Source organism: Schistocerca cancellata, chromosome 1, assembly GCF_023864275.1.
Source record: "Schistocerca cancellata isolate TAMUIC-IGC-003103 chromosome 1, iqSchCanc2.1, whole genome shotgun sequence".
Classification (NCBI taxonomy): domain Eukaryota; kingdom Metazoa; phylum Arthropoda; class Insecta; order Orthoptera; family Acrididae; genus Schistocerca; species Schistocerca cancellata.
In genome coordinates, this window is record NC_064626.1 from 661,895,914 (window position 1) to 661,915,226 (window position 19,313).

Below are 19,313 nucleotides of genomic sequence, written 5' to 3' on the forward strand. Positions count from 1 at the left end.
TTCCAAAGCACTGAAATCGAGATTGTGATGTACTTTAGTCAATCATAGCTCATGTCGCTAGCTCATCTCGCAAGCCAATGACAGCAGGTATTCAGAGCATAGGACATGTGATGCAGTCAGCCAACAGCAACAACAGCAAACACACAAACAGATAAAGTTAATGGTTTAAGTTAATTATATGTAAAGCATAGCTACAAGAAAAGCTAAGCTTTCACATAAAATACAGATTGTCAAGAAATTTTTACTGCTTTTTTCCAAGGGTATGGTTCAGCAAGGTCCTAAGCACACATGTTAAACGGCAGCAGCTGAATATTTTTGACAAGCACAATTATAAATTGTGACAGTGTCAGCGGTCAACAAGATCAATAGGCTATCAGCAGTGCACTCTATTTATTTTGGAACAGTTTATTTAGCAATGTAATATGTTTATCACACTGACACAAAACACTCATCCTTACGTTCTTGGGGTCACAATACACAATCTACAAACATGCAAACAACTCCTAATTTTCCCAAATAATTTCACTACAGACCTACGAACTGTTCCTAAATAATTCAGCACAGTGATGCGTAGACAAGCTCAGTAATTGTTAACTGTTCAAATAACGCACAGCACAGTCTACAGGATTGCTCACACAATAATGCAATCAATGCACACAAGCACCCTCCGCCACCCCCTGTCCAGTAGAATGCACAGGAGGTTAGCGGCAACCCCTGCCAAGTGACGCAGCTACCCTCAAGTGTGAGGTGGTGACATCCATTTCATACTTGACACCTGACAAATTCCTATCCAAATATGTGTTCACCTAAGAAATTGCTGAAAAGTTGGACTCCAGATCTCTATTCAAAAGACACATATATGAAGAGCATCTGTGATAGACCTGAATGGAGGATCACTAATCTGGGAAAAATCGGACGAGTTAAGAATTTCACGTATCTCAGTGAAGTCATCCATGAGAATGGATTAGAAGAAGAAGCAATTAATGTCAGGATGAGGAAGTTAAACCAAGCATACCAACTGACAAAGAATACCTATAACAAAAAGTCTTGAGTATAGGGGCCAAGTTCCGACATCATAATACAGTTGTAAAACCTGCGGGCTTATATGCATCCGAAACTTTGACCATGAATAGACAAGGTCAAGCTGAGCGGCTGGGAAAGTGAGAGTGTAGGATATTAAGGAAAATCCTAGGTAATAGATGGGTTGATGGACAATGGCGAATGAGAGCAAATGAGGACTTGGACAGCAAGGCAGAACCTATCACAGCAACCATTAAGAAGAGAAAATTGTTATTTTACGGTCACCTCATGAGGATCGATGGTGATTGACTTACAAAGAGAATATGGAGTTTCATCCGATCTAAGAAAATTGGGCCAAGATGGTTCGAAGAATGTGGAAGAATGTGAAAACGATCTTAGACAGATTGGTATCTCAGAGAGAGAAATTCCTGACAGGAACAAAGTTAGGAGATTGGTGAACCACCAACAAGGTTTTAAAATGTCATCAATGTCCAAAAGACAGGGAGGACCATTATTTGCAGAGCATAAACAGGCACTTCTTGGTGGGCTCAGAAGATATCGGCAGGAAGTCAAAGCTGGAACAAGAACAAGAAGTTGGTTGTTACCGCACAGTCCATAGAAGCTCAACTCGATGATAATAATAATAAATAAATCAATAAATAAAAAAGTCCACTGCCATGCAACGAACGTTTCATAGGTTACCTGACTGATTACATTTTCCATAAAGAAATTTGATATTTCTGTAGAAAAGCCAGTTACGTCAGAAATTGCTCAAGAACTCAACAACACTTTTTAATGGATATTTATACTTTTTTAGGTTAAAATTAACAGTCAAGATTATTATACTTTTTTCCTTTGTTATCACGTAATTTGCAACCTTTAAAGAAGTAAAATAAATGTGAAAAGATAACCTTGGTATTCCTTTAGCATATGTTACCCTTTAAGATACATCAAATGCAAATGTGTCAGTATAATTTTAAATGACGACATAATGGCTGGTCTCCTGGACCCAAAATTTTTGTAAGTGGCCAGTCCTCAAAGTTTCAAGTTTTGAATGAGATTAAAACACTCCATGATTTAAGAAATTCATCACACATTCTCACACATAGCATGATGCACCTTGTGTAAAAGGAAATTTACTTTACTTTCAAAGTTTCCCAAATCGCCATTCACAATATTTTCCTTATTAGAAATTTAAACAGTTGTGATGTCATGCTCATCAAAAGCAGTTTGTTTTTGAGAACTATTGTACAGTCTTTGTGCTATAGCCTTTGACACATTTTACTGTCAGCAGAGGCCTGTGTGCGCCCTGTGTCTTTTTTGTTGCAAATGGCACATTTTCTTTGCAACTACGGTTTTATTTTCATGGTATTCTCTCATTTATGTTTTATTGCTGGAGCATTATTCTGCAGCAGTGGGACAAAGTAAAATTCTTTGTTGGAGTATCAGTTATCAGTCAAAATTACAAAAATTTAACTGAAAACTAAAACAATGAAAAATTCCAGGAATTTTGGAAAGTTTTTGGAGTTTTTGTGGACGAAAAATTTCCTAGGTTTTTCCCAGTGTCCAGGGGCATATACACCACACACAGGAAAACATTACAGTTTGTTACAAAGAAATAATTACATAAACTAAAAATGGGGAAAGCAAAGTTTTTATTTGGAGATACATTAAATAACTGATGAGCAATAAGATGAATTTACAGTCTGAATTTAACATTTGTGAAGAAAATTTAATTTAACAAAGGGGAAAAGAGAAAACCGAGTCTGATAATTTAATACTAAGCTGGCACTCTGTGCCATTTGTGTGTGTATTTCCAGTAGGGTCATCTTTTTCGTTTTCTTAACGGAATGTAAAACTTCATATACTGCATCATATGAATGTTTTCCATCTTAACACTGTCATTTTTGTGTCTTTTATACAAATAGTATCTATGTACATTGCACACCATGTTTATCTGTGTTTGCGACATTCAGTTGTCACCTGAAGAAGGCCTGAGAAACAAAGCCAGTTCATGAAGAAATAAATATAATTTTGTAGAACTTTATTTTGATATTATTAACTTCTACCAAGCACCAATGAAAAATTCAGTTACTCTAAATTATTTTAATTCAAGAACAAAAACCATACCTCCAAAATATGTCATTTATGCATTTTACCATAATTTAAACTTCATAAATTATTAAGACACCAAAATTTCCTATATCCAGAAAGTCTTGAACAGCAGAATCACAAGAAGATCTTGTCATGGTGGAAAGCAATGCAATGGATACACAAAGGTATACATTATTTTACATGGTCCTTGACTACAATGATTTAGGGAAAGGTTTGTAAGCTAATTGTTCTGTCGAAAGTTCAAATGGGTGTCATGTTACTCTGAATTTGCTAGTGATTGGTGGTGTCACCTAAGGTCTTATGGTTAAGAAGAATTCTCTCTGTATGCAAGTTATCTCCCAATCAACTTCTCACGCATTTCAAGCATTGCTGTTACTTGCCCTCACCTCCATATTTTGAAATTATCAGCTGCCTACTGATACTTGCACTTACAATGAATCCCAGAATGGCACTATGCCCATTACTAAATGGATTTGTAATATGTACTGAAGATATCAGACACTTGCCAGGATCTCATTCTTGATGCCACAGTACTTTTACTTCAGTTTTATTGTTTACCACTATTTTCTAATAATATTTACCACACTATTACTTCTGGCATAAAAGTCGCCATGAGTAAACATTACCATGTCTGTGTGTGTTTTATTTATTTATTTATTTATTTATTTATTTAGTGTTCTGTAGATACATGTGCCGAGTAATTTGCTATGACTGGAGTATGTGAAACTGTACACAGTTAAGATATAAATTACATAAATACAATAAAAGATATAATGTAAACAAAGTTATCAAATAAAGGACATATACCCAATTAACAGATAATTGTGTTACACTGAGGAAGGATCAGTGATACACACAGGAAGCAAAATTAAGCTAATAAATACACGAGTACCAAGAAACAAATTTTTGTATATCTATGATAATTCTCAAAACAAAATTAAAAGTATTTGTACAATAATTGTGTGTAATGACTATATTCATTTTCTCTCATAAATTGAATGACCATACGAAAAGAATTCTGTATTACATAATCTTCCACAATTCTTTCGAATTTTGGCAACTGTTTGAGAAGTAGTTTGATATGTGGTGGGAGTGCATTAAAAAACTTAAGAACGGAGAAATAAATTCCTTTTTGAACCAGATTAAATTCCTCAATTCAATATACAGGCTGTTTTTGTTTCTTTTGCTGTAGTCATGATTTTCACTGTAGTCTTTGTGCAGAGAAAAATTATTACACACAATGGTCAACAAGGAAATAACACATAACGAGGAGGTGGTAAGAATCCTCATCTTTCAATACAAGTCTCTGCAAGAGTGTCTATGATGGACATCACTCATTACTCCAATGGTCTTTCTTTTTTTTGTGCACTGAATTTTGTTTCTACGAGAGTTTAGTTCCCCAAAATACAAAGAAAACAACCTTAATGAATGAAAGTAACCAATGTAGGAAGCCTTAATGGTATCTACGTTAGTTACAGAAGCAATAATTCATAGTGCAAATGTTACTGAGCTAAGTCTTTTAAAGAGATGAAGAATGTGGATAGTCAATTACATTTGCTGCCTATATAGGCACCTACTAATTTTGTAGCCTGAACTGTTTGTATTGGTTAATGTGTACACTTTACATTAATTTCTTCACGAGTTATTTGTGATGTACGGAATCTCACATAATAAATTTTATTCTGCACTGAGTGAGAGACCATTTGAAGAAAACCAATTTAAAATTTCATTGAAAGCCTTGTTCACAGTTCGTTCAATATTGTTGTCTGATAATTTGTCAGTGAGAATTGCAGTATTATCTCCAAAAAGGGTAAATTTACTTTTTGTATCAGAACGAAGAGTGAGGTCGTTAATGAAAACAAGAAATAGGTGTGTGTGTGTGTGTGTGTGTGTGTGTGTGTGTGTGTGTGTGTGTGTGTGTTTCAGTTTCTACTTGCCAATCTCAGCTTGCAATAATTTTGGTAAAAACTAACAGTAAATGAATTTACCACAACTTTTATAAAATATTATCTGTTTTAAAGTACCTGAGGAAAATGGTGAGAAACCATGACAGAGATATCATGCGTATCATTCCTAGTGCATCGAGCCGTGCATGTAGACTAGGTAGATGCTCCAATGTGAGGTCATCCAAAACACCTTGGTCTACCAGTGCTCCAACTACACGAGTGTTGTAGTAGTCTGGGAGCAAGCTCTCACAAAGTGTTGCAAGTTGCCAGAATGCTTGTTCTTCAGAGCAGTAAATCAGAAGTACTGACGCAACTATGTTCATTGCCTGACAGTAACCTATAAAAATAAACATAACATTCAGTTTTTGAAATGCAGATTGTGTGTAACCTGATCAACGCTTTCCCATTTTCCATACGTAGTTCATCAAACTCAAGGCCTTTCACCAGTATGATCTTCTTCCTTCCCAACCCCCACATTTCAGTTTACTAGATTACTGTCACTCATCACAAGATTCACAACAAAATAGCAAACCTTGATTCTTAAATAATATTTAAACTAAATGTCTTTCATGAAGACACATGACAAATAATTCAGGGTGTTTCATTATCCCTCCAACAAACCTCAGATATTGAATACAGACTTTGCCCTAAATTAGACTTGTGTCTGTAGTATTCATTTTTAATTTGTTTAGTCATGCAGTCATTCCATAATCAACATCACTAGGTGTGTTTCAACCCTTAAGACACCATATTTAAAGTGGACTCAAGTTATGAAATGCAGTTCCACCTGCTGATGTGAAATGAATCAAGATAAATAAATTAGTAATACCTAACCTTTTCTTTTAAATAAGAGAATGAAAACTGACTCACCAATCTGTGGGTTTCTCCATGCATATGCAGAAAGTACCCTGCGCAGTGCTGAGATACCAACTTCTGATTGGAATGCTGGATGTTCAGGTAGGGAACGATGTAAGTCTCTCTCTATCTCATCATTTGCAGTCGATGGTTTGCCTAATGACTGGTCTACAAGTAGTCTGTAAAGACCAGGATTAGCTGCCATTTCATTTGCAGCACCTATAGAAATATATATTTGAAGAAACAAATGCAATTGTAGAACGTAACTTATTTGGTACGAAAAGCAGCTGGTTAAGAGTTTTGTAATATAGACAGAAAATCTGCTCACCACTGTGCAGCACACAGAAATGAATAGAAAGACAAAACTAGCTTTCAGCACAAGGGGCTCCTCCTCCTAGGAAAGATAGATTAATAACGTTTAAGGATTTCACCTGGTAACTCTAACTAGAGTTAGCTTCCATCTTGAAACCATACCAGTCTATTCTTGTTCAAGCATTTTCTCTTGTGACATGAGAGGAGATCCTGCTTCTGAATGCTAGGACTTTCTAGTCTTTATGTGCTTTCAAATGGTGCTGTTTGGTGAGTATATGTGCAAATATCATGTTAAAAATATTTTCAGTGCACTGAATACAAGGGATGGAGCGAAGCAGGCAGAGAGAGAGAGAGGGAGGGAGGGACAGATGAAGGTGGGAGGAGGGAAAGAAAGGAGAGAGGGGTAAGAAGGGCACAGAGCAGAAGAAATAAATAACTACTAAAACTACAACAAAACTGACAGACAGAATGCATCACTGATCAAACAATAACTGTTCACCTTGGGACTGTCCCGTACCCATCTCCTGGGTGTGTTCTATGACATGAGAAGTGAGATGTGACCACCTGTTACATTCACACCAGCACTTCACTTCACATAATCCCTCTTCACCCCAGCATCAACTTCTCTCCAACTCCAGCAGAGATGGGAATCTTACACACACACACACACACACACACACACACACACACACACACACACACACAATTTTTCTTGGTTGGATTATTCTTTCTACTTCTCATTTTCTCATCTTCTTCTAATCAGTCCAACTCTGTCCCTACTGTAATATCTGAACTAAAGCTTCCATAATGCTTAGTACTGTACTCTCTCTCATTTATTCTGAGGTCCCTTTTTTCATTTTTAGCTACCATTCTCCTCATAACAGGTGGGCCCCTCTTAGCCTGTGCTTTGAGTGACCTGCCCCTTTCCCCAGCACAATCTCACCCTCACTCTCACACCTCCAGTAAGTAAGAACCAGGCAGCTTTACTGTCTTGTTGGGATTTTAACTATTTTATGAATTACTTTTCTTTTTTATTTCGTTTAAAGTATAAGAACACTACAGGGATTAAAATCTTGCATTTATTCTTAGCACATAAATACACAACAGTGAAAAGACCTTAACCATAAGCAGTAATCTCAAATTCCAAGACAACAACAAAAATTCTACAGCTACATCTAAACTCTGCAAGCCACCGTATGGTGCATGACAGAGGATACCCTGTACGACTACGTCATTTCCCTTCCTATTCAATTTGCAAACTGAGCAAAGGAGAAATGACTATCTACGTTCCTCCATATGAGCCCTAATTTCCCTTATCTTCATGGTCTTTATACATAGTTTATTTTGGTGGCAGTAGTTTCCTTTGGCAGCCAGCTTCAAATGCCAGTTCTCTAAATTTTCTCAATAGTGTTCTTTGAGAAGAACATTGCCTTCTTTCCAGGGATTCCTATTTGAGTTCCCAAAGCATCTCCATAATACTTGCATGTTGTTCAAACCTACTGGTAACAAATCTAGCAGCTCACCACTGAATTGCTTCAATGTGCTCCTTCAATCCAACTTGGTACACATTCCAAAGACTTGAGCTGTATTCAAGAATAGTCACACCAGCATCTTATATGCTGTCTCCTTTACAAATGGACCATATTTTCCTAAAATTCCCCCAATAAACTGAAGTCTACCATTCGCCATACCTACCGCAGTCCATTTCATACCGATTTGCAACTTAACATCCAGATATTTAAATGACTTGACTGTATCAAGGAGGACATTAGTAATACTGTACCTGAACATTACATGTTTGGTCTTCCTACTCATCTGCATTAACTTATATTTTTCCACATTTAGGGCTAGCTGCCATTCATCACACCAATTGGAAATTTTAAACCATGGAAAATCCAGGATCGAATGTAACAATATTGTGAAAAGGAAAGTTGCTACTCACCATACAGCAGAGATGCTGGGTCGCAGATAGGCACAACAGAAAGACTGTCACAAATAATAGCTTTCGGCCAGTAAGAACTTCATCAGAATTAGATAGAAAACACACACATACACACTCATGCAAACACGACTCACACAAACAGTGTGGCCTCAGTTGCCTGAGACTGCAGTCATATGTGTGTGAGCTGCATTTGTGAGACAGTGTATCAGTGTGTTTGCAGTCCAATTCTGAATAAGGCCTTACTGGCCAAAAGCTATTATTTATGAGTCTTTTTGTTGTGCCTATCTGCGACTCAGCAACTCCAATATACAGTGAGTAGCAACTTTCCTTTTCACAATACTATTACAGTCCAACTGGAAATTTTGTTTAAGTCATCTTGTAACATCCTACAGTCACTCAACTTCGACACCTTACCATATGCTATGACATCATCAGCAAAGAACCGCAGACTGCTGCCACTTTGTCCGCCAAATTATTTATGTATATACAGAACAACAGCGGCCCCATCAGTCTTTCCTGGGGCACTCCTGGTGATAGCCTTGTCTCTGATGAACACTCGTTGTCGAGGACAACACACTGGTTTGGGACTTCATGCTAGGCGAGAGATTTGCGATAAATTCAGACTAGGTAAGAGGCCAGTGCCATAGAGTACTTTTTGTAAAAACAAACTGGGATTCCACCCAGATCTGGTGATTATTTACTTTCAAATCTTTCAGTTGTTTCTCTACACCAGGAATACTTATTACTATGTCGTCTATACAGAAGTCTGTCCGATGGTCAAATGATGGTATGTTTGTACGAATGTCCTCTGTAAATGATTTCTTGAATGCAAAATTTAAAACTTCACCTTTTGTTTTGCTATCTTTGACTGCCGCACCAGGCTGGTCAACAAGGGACTGAATGGAGGCCTTAGACCTACTTAGCGATTTTTCTCCATCAGATCTTTTGCTAAGGTGTGACGGTGTAGTAGTTGTATGCTTCATGCATAGATCTTTTCACAGAAACACAGATCTCTGCTAACCTGTACTTGTTGTCATTTGTGTGTTCCTTTTTGAACCGAGAGTGTAACAGCCTCTGCATCCTCAGCATCTTCCGAATTTCATTATTAAACCATAGTTAGTCTTTTCCATCCTTTATCCATTCACTATGCACATAACTCTCATTCACTATGCACATAACTCTCCAGACTAAGATTTACAATCTGCTTAAACTTTGCCCATAATTCCTCTACATCCACCTCATTGGAACTGTACGATGCTAGTTCACTAAGTAAGATACTAATAACTTTTTATCTGCTCTGTCTAGCAGAAACGCTCTCCTAGCCTGATTTATTGACTTTCATAATCATAACTGCTATAATGACATCATGATCGCTAATTCCCATTTCTACACTGACATTGTCGATAAGATTGGCCTATTTGCAGTTGTGAGGTCTAAGATATTTCCACTGCATGTGGACTGTCAAGCTGGCTGCTCAAGACAGTTCTCAGAAAATGTGTTCAAATGTATTTCACATTACTGTGTCTGTACCATCTTCAATGAACCCATAGATATCCCAGTCTATACTCGGCAGGTTAAAATCGCTTCCAACCAGTGTTGCATGATCTGGGTATTTACATGCTATTGACCACAGACTTTCTCTGAATGACTCTAGAACTATCACAACAGAATCGGGTGGCATGTAAAAACATCGAACAATTAACTTGGTTTCACTCACACATGTTATACGTGAAAAGGTAACTTCACTGTCAAACTCAACTTCGACCTCACTAGAGGAAATATTTTTGTCAACTGCAATGAACACCCTCCCCTCCCCTCCCTTCCTATGATCTCTAATATGATCTCCGATGTGTGTGCCATGACTCACAAAGTGTGTCAGAGCTTTCCACTTCAGGATTCAGCTAGGTCTGGGTCCCAAGAATAATTTGAGTGTGAGAGCTTTCCTGGAGGGCTGTAAAGTCGGGAGCTTTATTATGAATACTTACAGCCGAAATGTCTTTATTCTGAATGCCATTTAAATTCCCTTGCTGCATATCGACCAACTGACAAGTGTTCATCAGAGCACTTCAAACTAATGCCTAGCCTAAAAAACCCTCATGTGCACTCCACAAGTGCTCTGCTACCGGAGTAGCTGCTTGCTTCATGTAGTGCACTCTGACCTATCAAGAGAAGGCCTACAAATCCCCAAAGGACAATGCAGGTCCAGAAATCTGCAGCCAAAACTGCCATAGAATCGACGAAGCCTTTGGTTGAGACCCTCCACTTGGCTACAAACCAAAGGACCCCAACCAATTCTAGGAACAATGCTGCAAACTGCTAGCTCTGTTTGCACCCCATGCATGAAGCAAGCAGTATTAACCACCTCCACTAGCTGTCTGTACAAACTGAAGATTGCCTCAGAACCCATGAGACAGTTGACGTCGGTGCTGACGTGAGCCACAACTTGTCTACACCCTGCACTCTACACTCTTGATAGCTGCAGGCAAGGCCGCCTCCATATCTCTGATCTCAGACAAAGCCCTCCTGGCAGACATATTAAGTGCACATTGGCTTTCTTTCCAGCCATGAATACTACATGCCTAAGAGGCTCCATAACCTCAAGAAACACGAACGCTGCTGTGAGGGCAGATCCGCCACTTAAGGTGCACTAGAAGGTGCCTCGGAAGCAGAGCCCCAGGGCAAAACAAGTGACACCTGAGGTGTCCCATGTGACATGCCACATTCTCCACCACCACTACACCTTGGTTCAAATGGCTCTAAGCATTATGGGACTTAACATCTGAGTTCATCAGTCCCCTATGCTACACCTTTATTCAGCAGCCTGAAGGTGACTAACCACAGCCAAAAGCACTTTCAGTTGCTCGCTAACTGCGGCCAGCTCCTCCTGCAACAACACACACCATGCACACATCCTAGCCATCCTAGCAAGACTAACTGAAGATGTCAACTATAAAATCAGAAAAAAAATTTTACTACCCTCCTGACGTGTCACTGATGGACGCTGCTATGTTAATGAGGTATGCAGCTGACTGTTCAGTGAGCAACTACTGCGCTACAGACTGAATGACTTTACTCTTACAAAAACTTGAGATTAAAGCTCTTAAACAGAACAGCAAAATTTAATAAGTGTACTATGAGGAAAAGACAGAAAAAGATAAACACTTGTTGCTTTGTAAACGTATATCAGCAGAGAGCTGTGGCCTAACAGTGACAAATGCATAAATGAATTGCTAACAAATAAATTGGTCTCCATACCTGAAAAAGCCATCCACGTTTCTGCTCTGAGTTCGTCAGGTATACCACCTAGTACAAGTCTTGCCAACTCGCTGGTTCGATACATAGATACGCCTCTTCCATATTCCGTAAAATGGGTTTCCCATTTTCGCAACTTCTCTTTCTGATGTTTAATATATTCTGCCGAAGTCTCACAGTTAAACAATGTCATCATTGGTGGCTGGGGGTTCCATTCCGGCAAGTACGCAACAGCAACTAATGAGTCAAGAAAAAAAAAAATAAATAAAAAACATAAAAAAAATAATTACACATCACAAAACTCACTGAATAAGGATACAACAAGAAACACACAGCAATAAGGGCACACAATCTTCACATCACCTTAACTGATTGTACATTTCTGAAGAAGAAATATAATTAAGTATAAAAACTTTAGTCTTTTCCTGCACGTTTCATAGCCCTTAATGTCCTACATCAATCTCATTGCAACACCACACTTGTTCAAACATTCAGTTATTTGAGCAATAAATAATGCAATCTCGTACATAAATGCCTCAAATGCCATCATTGCACCTTCCATATAATTTGTACTGATTTAAGACAAGAATGAAAAAAGCTATTTTATTGAGTTCATTATGATTGTACAGAAGGGAATAAAGTGCACATGCACGGTGACTGTAAAGCAAAAACCACATGTGTATGCAGGCACATGCACACTTGACACAAAATTCTCTCTCTAGAAACATTCAAGAATAATCCTTACACCTTTCCCAGAATTTACAAATTCAATGTTCAATTGAGTTCTCAGGCAGATTTACTGCCCACTATCACAACCCGAAACCAAAGAAATTCAAGCTCTTTCCTTCAACTACAAAAACACTTGGGGAAGCTCACCTGTGTTCACATTACTGGGCAGATTCCTTCTTTCTTTCTTTTTTCTTCTTCAGACCTGCCTGTGTATCAAGACACTACAATGCCTAATTACTATTCCAGGACAACATGTTTTCATGTTTCTGCTGGTAAAGAATTTCAGTCATTAAATTTCATTCACCGGATATACAGGACTGTAGCAGCAAATCAATAAGTTTATCAAAAGGAAGGACTTTTGTGATATCCTGAACAATGGAAAGGTAGTCATACTTCAGCCTCAGAAAAAACAGTGAGGGAGGGAGAGGCAGCAAGTGGATGGGATGAAAGTGGGACTGATGAGCTTACCTTAGCATAGGTAGGACAATGTACACATGGCACTCTAAGTGTAGGAGTGGGTTGGGAGAGGGAGAGAGGGGGGGGGGGGGGGAGGGAGAGAGAGAGAGAGAGAGAGAGAGAGAGAGAGAGAGAGAGAGAGAACTGTGAATATGGTGACGAGGGCCAGCTGTAGGGGAAGTGTAAGCAAACCACGGCACCACCCAGGGGGGCAGCTGGTTCCAAAAGGATAAATTAAACTACACAATAAAAGTTCTGTACAAATGAGGAAGTGTGAGAATATGTTGGAAACAAATAATACACATAATCTATTTCTTACTGGAAACGGCCTTCAGTAGTGTAAAACAGATGCAAAGGAAGTGCTGGAATTGATCACCTTGGTTGTCTCTTTCAAAATAGCAAAGATTGCTGCTGACACTGATGGCAAGCCTACACAAAACTTGACATGTACCTATATCAGCTTGAAAATACCTACAAAAATGAGAACCTTTATAATAAAGAAATACAGATAAATGTCAGCTTACGATGGCCCAACAATTCCTTAACATCAATATGAATATCACTGAGAAAAATACTTTGTAATAAATATGGAAAGTCTAAGTAAAATATCCACTGATATGCACATGTCATAGTCTTTTAAATTCAGACATCATGATTAATGGACATTTGCAATTGGAAAGACGAAGGCCCCCTGTTCCCAACCTTCCCCTCTCCCCTGAATCTGCTATTAATATCATTTACATTGCTCTTCTTGTCAAAGTTCTCCAAATTAATTTTTCTGCCTTGTCTGTAACCTCCTGAGCTTTCCTTCATTCCTTTTTTCTCACTGTTGAAGCCATAATCAATAGATATTAATATTTGAGAGATTACAGAAAAAACTATCAAACCTTACTCTGTAGATGAACCAAAAAAATGCACTGCACAAACTGTATACCCCATTTCATTGTATTTCACATTGGTTGTATTCCAACAACTTTATTTACCTTATAATTCCGCTTTTTGCTACAATGAATGAAACTGCTTTCGAAACTGCTTGTTTTGAGCCATAGATCACAGTGGTGGCATTTTGGAAACCACATTCGATCATAGCTGTTTTTCCTTTACGTACTAAAGACCCCCCCCCCCCCCCCCCCCCGTGAACCATGGACCTTGCCGTTGGTGGGGAGGCTTGCGTGCCTCAGTGATACAGATAGCCATACCATAGGTACAACCACAATGGAGTGGTATCTGTTGAGAGGCCAGACAAACGTGTGGTTCCTGAAGAGGGGCAGCAGCCATTTCAGTAGTTGCAAGGGCAACAGTCTGGATGATTGACTGATCTGGCCTTGTAACAATAACCAAAACGGCCTTGCTGTGCTGGTACTGCGAACGGCTGAAAGCAAGGGGAAACTATGGCCATAATTTTTCCCGAGGGCATGCAGCTTTACTGTATGATTAAATGATGATGGCGTCCTGTTGCGTAAAATATTCCGGAGGTAAAATAGTCCCCCATTCGGATCTGCGGGCGGGGACTACTCAAGAGGACGTCGTTATCAGGAGAAAGAAAACTGGCGTTCTACAGATCGGAGCGTGGAATTTCAGATCCCTTAATTGGGCAGGTAGGTTAGAAAATTTAAGAAGGGAAATGGATAGGTTAAAGTTAGATGTAGTGGGAGTTAGTGAAGTTCGGTGGCAGGAGGAACAAGACTTCTGGTCAGGTGACTTCAGGGTTATAAACACAAAATCAAATAGGGGTGATGCAGGAGTAGGTTTAATAATGAATAGGAAAATAGGAATGCGGGTAAGCTACTATGAACAGCATAGTGAACGCATTATTGTGGCCAAGATAGATACAAAGCCCATACCTACTACAGTAGTACAAGTTTATATGCCAACTAGCTCTGCAGATGAAGAAATTGAAGAAATGTATGATGAAATAAAAGAAATTATTCAGATAGTGAAGGGAGACGAAAATTTAATAGTCATGGGTGACTGGAATTCGAGTGCAGGAAAAGGGAGCGAAGGAAACATAGTAGGTGAATATGGATTGGGGCTAAGAAATGAAAGAGGAAGCCACCTGGTAGAATTTTGCACAGAGCACAACTTAATCATAGCTAACACTTGGTTTAAGAATCACGAAAGAAGGTTGTATATATGGAAGAACCCTGGAGATACTAAAAGGTATCAGATAGATTATACAGGGTGATTCAAAAAGAATACCACAACTTTAGGAATTTAAAACTCTGCAATGACAGAAGGCAGAGCTAAGCACTATCTGTCGGCGAATTAAGGGAGCTATAAAGTTTCATTTAGTTGTACATTTGTTCGCTTGAGGTGCTGTTGACTAGGCGTCAGCAGCAGTTGATGCTAAGATGGCGACCGCTCAACAGAAAGCTTTTTGTGTTATTGAGTACGGCAGAAGTGAATCGACGACAGTTGTTCAGCATGCATTTCGAACGAAGTATGGTGTTAAACCTCCTGATAGGTGGTGTATTAAACGTTGGTATAAACAGTTTACAGAGAATGGGTCTTTGTGCAAAGGGAAAAGTTCTGGACGGCCGAGAACGAGTGATGAAAATGTAGCACGCATCCAGCAAGCATTTGTTCGCAGCCCAGGAAAATCGACTCGCAGAGCTAGCAGAGAGCTGCAAAGACAATTCATATTTCCAAGGATGGAGCGCCACCACATTGGCACTTATCTGTCCGTAACTACCTGAATGTCAACTACCCGAGGCGATGGATCGGCCGCCAGGCGGCCCGGGACAGAGCACTTCATCACTGGCCTCCAAGAAGCCCTGATCTTACCCCCTGCGATTTTTTCTTATGGGGGTATGTTAAGGATATGGTGTTTCGGCCACCTCTCCCAGCCACCATTGATGATTTGAAACGAGAAATAACAGCAGCTATCCAAACTGTTACACCTGATATGCTACAGAGAGTGTGGAACGAGTTGGAGTATCGGGTTGATATTGCTCGAGTGTCTGGAGGGGGCCATATTGAACATTTCTGAACTTGTTTTTGAGTGAAAAAAAAAACCTTTTTAAATACTCTTTGTAATGATGTATAACAGAAGGTTATATTATGTTTCTTTCATTAAATACACATTTTTAAAGTTGTGGTATTCTTTTTGAATCGCCCAGTATAATGTTAAGACAGAGATTTAGGAACCAGGTTTTAAATTGTAAGACATTTCCAGGGGCAGATGTGGACTCTTGACCACAATCTATTGGTTATGACCTAGGATGTAGAGGCTTATCTCACTAGGGGTAAGATAGATACTGCCTACAGGCAAATTAAAGAGACCTTTGGAGATAAGAGAACCACTTGTATGAACATCAAGAGCTCAGATGGAAACCCAGTTCTAAGCAAAGAAGGGAAAGCAGAAAGGTGGAAGGAGTATATAGAGCGTCTATACAAGGGCGATGTACTTGAGGACAATACTATGAAAAAGGAAGAGGATGTAGATGAAGATGAAATGGGAAATACGATACTGCGTGAAGAGTTTTGACAGAGCACTGAGAGACCTGAGTCGAAACAAGGCCCCCCGGAGTAGACAACATTCTATTGGAACTACTGACGGCCTTGGGAGAGCCAGTCCTGACAAAACTCTACCATCTGGTGAGCAAGATGTATGAAACAGGCGAAATACCCTCACTTCAAGAAGAATATAATAATTCCAATCCCAAAGAAAGCAGGTATTGACAGATGTGAAAATTACCAAACAATCAGTTTAATAAGCCACAGCTGCAAAATACTAACACGAATTCTTTACAGACGAATGGAAAAACTAGTAGAAGCCGACCTTGGGGAAGATCAGTTTGGATTCCGTAGAAATACTGGAACATGTGAGGCAATACTGACCTTACAACTTATCTTAGAAGGAAGATTAAGGAAAGGCAAACCTACGTTTCTAGCATTTGTAGACTTAGAGAAAGCTTTTGACAATGTTGACTGGAATACTCTCTTTCAAATCCGGAAGATGTCAGGGAGCGAAAGGCTATTTACGATTTGTACAGAAACCAGATGGCAGTTATAAGAGTCGAGGGTCATGAAATGGAAGCAGTGGTTGGGAAGGGAGTAAGACAGGGTTGTAGCCTCTGCCCGATGTTATTCAATCTGTATACTGAGCAAGCAGTGAAGGAAACAAAAGAAAAATTTGAAGTAGGTATTAAAATCCATGGAGAAGAAATAAAAACTTTGAGGATCACCGATGACATTGTAATTCTGTCAGAGACAGCAAAGGACTTGGAAGAGCAGTTGAATGGAATGGACAGTGTCTTGAAAGGAGGATATAAGATGAACATCAACAAAAGTAAAACAAGGATAATGGAATGTAGTCGAATTAAATCGGGTGATGCTGAAGTAATTCGATTAGGAAATGAGACACTTAAAGTAGTAAAGGAGTTTCGCTATTTGGGGAGCAAAATAACTGATGATGGTTGAAGTAGAGAGGATATAAAATGTAGACTGGCAACGGCAAGGAAAGCGTTTCTGAAGAAGAGAAATTTGTTAACATCGAGTATAGATTTAAGTGTCAGGAAGTTGTTTCTGAAAGTATTTGTATGGAGTGTAGCCATGTATGGAAGTGAAACGTGGACGATAAATAGTTTAGACAAGAAGAGAATAGAAGCTTTCAAAATGTGGTGCTACAGAAGAATGCTGAAGATTAGATGGGTAGATCACGCAACTAATGAGGAAGTATTGAATAGGATTGGGGAGAAGAGAAGTCTGTGGCACAACTTCACAAGAAGAAGGGACCGGTTGGTAGGACATGTTCTGAGGCATCAAGGGATCACCAATTTAGTATTGGAGGGCAGCGTGGAGGGTAAAAATCGTAGAGCGAGACCAAGAGATGAATACACTAAGCAGATTCAGAAGGATGTAGGTTGCAGTAGGTACAGGGAGATGATGAAGCTTGCACAGGATAGAGTAGCATGGAGAGCTGCATCAAACCAGTCTCAGGACTGAAGACCACTACAACAACAACAACAACAACAACTAAAGACACATTAAATAGGCACTGGCAATTTATACACTGCTTTTTGACAAAGCATTTTCAAGTACGTCTCTCACAGTTCTTTTACTGTGTACAGCAGAAGCGATGATACTGTCGACAATGTTGTTTCCAGCTCTGCTGGCTATTACAGGTGTCTCACTGCACACACACCTCTGCTCAGGGAACAATAGGAAGTGTACAGATTTTAGTTGTATACTCTGTGAATGACATAAGTTAATTTTGGAGCCATAACCAAAAATTTATTACATAGTAAACGTTTCACTTCTGGTTCACTGACACCATATCTGGCTCTGGTCTTAAGGATGTACCTCCTATTCACGTCAAAAACAAATATGAGTATGTGTTATACTGGCCTTGATGGGGACAATGGTGGAGTTGGGTGTGGGATGGAGGCCGAGGAGATTGAGGCTGGGAGGACTGTGGGACAGAAGATGTAATGTAAGGACAATTTATATCAATATAATTCAAGGATGATATTGAATTTAGATATTCTGGGCTCAGCAGTGTCTCCTGCTGCTGGTTGATCAGTTCTGCTCTTGGTTAGTTTGGCAGTGTCTTTCATTCAGATTCATGCCCCCCCCCCCCCTCCCCCATACACACACAAATAATAGCCTGTGCAAAAATTACAGCTAAGCAAATACGTAACAATCCCATTTACAGTGGTGGCACTGCCCTTTATAGGGCAGGTTATACCTGTGGTTGGCTGGAATAGGATTTAATGGGACGGTGCAGATGGCAGGTCTTGCAGGTGGGTCTTCCACGGAGGTATGATCCACATGGTAAGGGTTTGGCTACATGTACATACATATTCTGCGAGCCACTGTATGATGCATGGACGAGTATACCTTCAACCAGTACAAGTCATTTCCTTTCCTGTACCACTTGCAAATGTAGTGAGACAAAATCAACTGTCTATATAACTCTGTTGGAGTCCCATTTCCTCTTCTCTTTTCTTTGTAGTCCTAACACTAAATTTACATTTGTGGCAGTAGGCTCATTCTGCAGTCAGTTTCAAATTCCAGTTCCCTAAATTTTCTCAAAAGTGTTTTTCACTAAGAGCATTGCCTTTCCTCAAGAGATTCTCATCTGAGTTCATGAAGTATCTCTACAATACTCATGTGCTGATCCTATCTACCAGTAATACATCTAGCAGCATGCCTCTGAATTGGTTTGATGTCTTCCTTTAATCCAACCTGGTGGGTATCTCAAACTCTCATGCAGTACACAAGAATGGGTCTCACTAGTGTTCTGTATGCGGTTTCTTTTATAGATGAGCTACATTATCCTACAATTCTCACAATAAACTGAAGTCAACCATTCACCTTCTGTATTATTGCCCTGCATGCTTGTTCCATTTCATATACCTTTGCAACGAAATACCTATTTATTTATTTATTTATTTGAGCAATCTTCTGTTCATCACATCAAAATTCTGCCTAATTCATCCCATACCCTTTTATCTCTCAACAGTGATACTGTCTTGTATACTACAATATCATCAGTAACAATTCAGAGGCACAAATTGCTGCTCACCCTGTCTATCTGATCATTTATGTATATTGAGAGCAAGAGCAGCCCTATTAAGCTTCTTTGGGATTTTCCTGATGATACCCTCGTCTCCAATGAACAATCGCCATTAAGGACAATATACTAGGTTCTGTTGCGTGAAACGTCTTTGAGCCACTCACAT

At 39.3% G+C, this 19,313-nt stretch overlaps 1 protein-coding gene across 2 annotated transcripts in view; it reads right to left on the reverse strand.

Annotated features, from left to right (window-relative positions):
- The window catches only part of LOC126183769 (TBC1 domain family member 9), a 204,245-nt gene that overhangs the window by 123,926 nt on the left and 61,006 nt on the right, over window positions 1–19,313 (reverse strand). For both annotated transcript variants that reach the window (XM_049926012.1, XM_049926005.1), the window contains exons 11-13: window positions 11,446–11,679; window positions 5,952–6,155; window positions 5,160–5,418 (exon numbers count right to left, since the gene is read on the reverse strand). In XM_049926012.1, coding sequence (XP_049781969.1) covers window positions 5,160–5,418; window positions 5,952–6,155; window positions 11,446–11,679 — 697 coding nt within the window. The remainder of the gene's footprint in view (window positions 1–5,159; window positions 5,419–5,951; window positions 6,156–11,445; window positions 11,680–19,313) is intronic.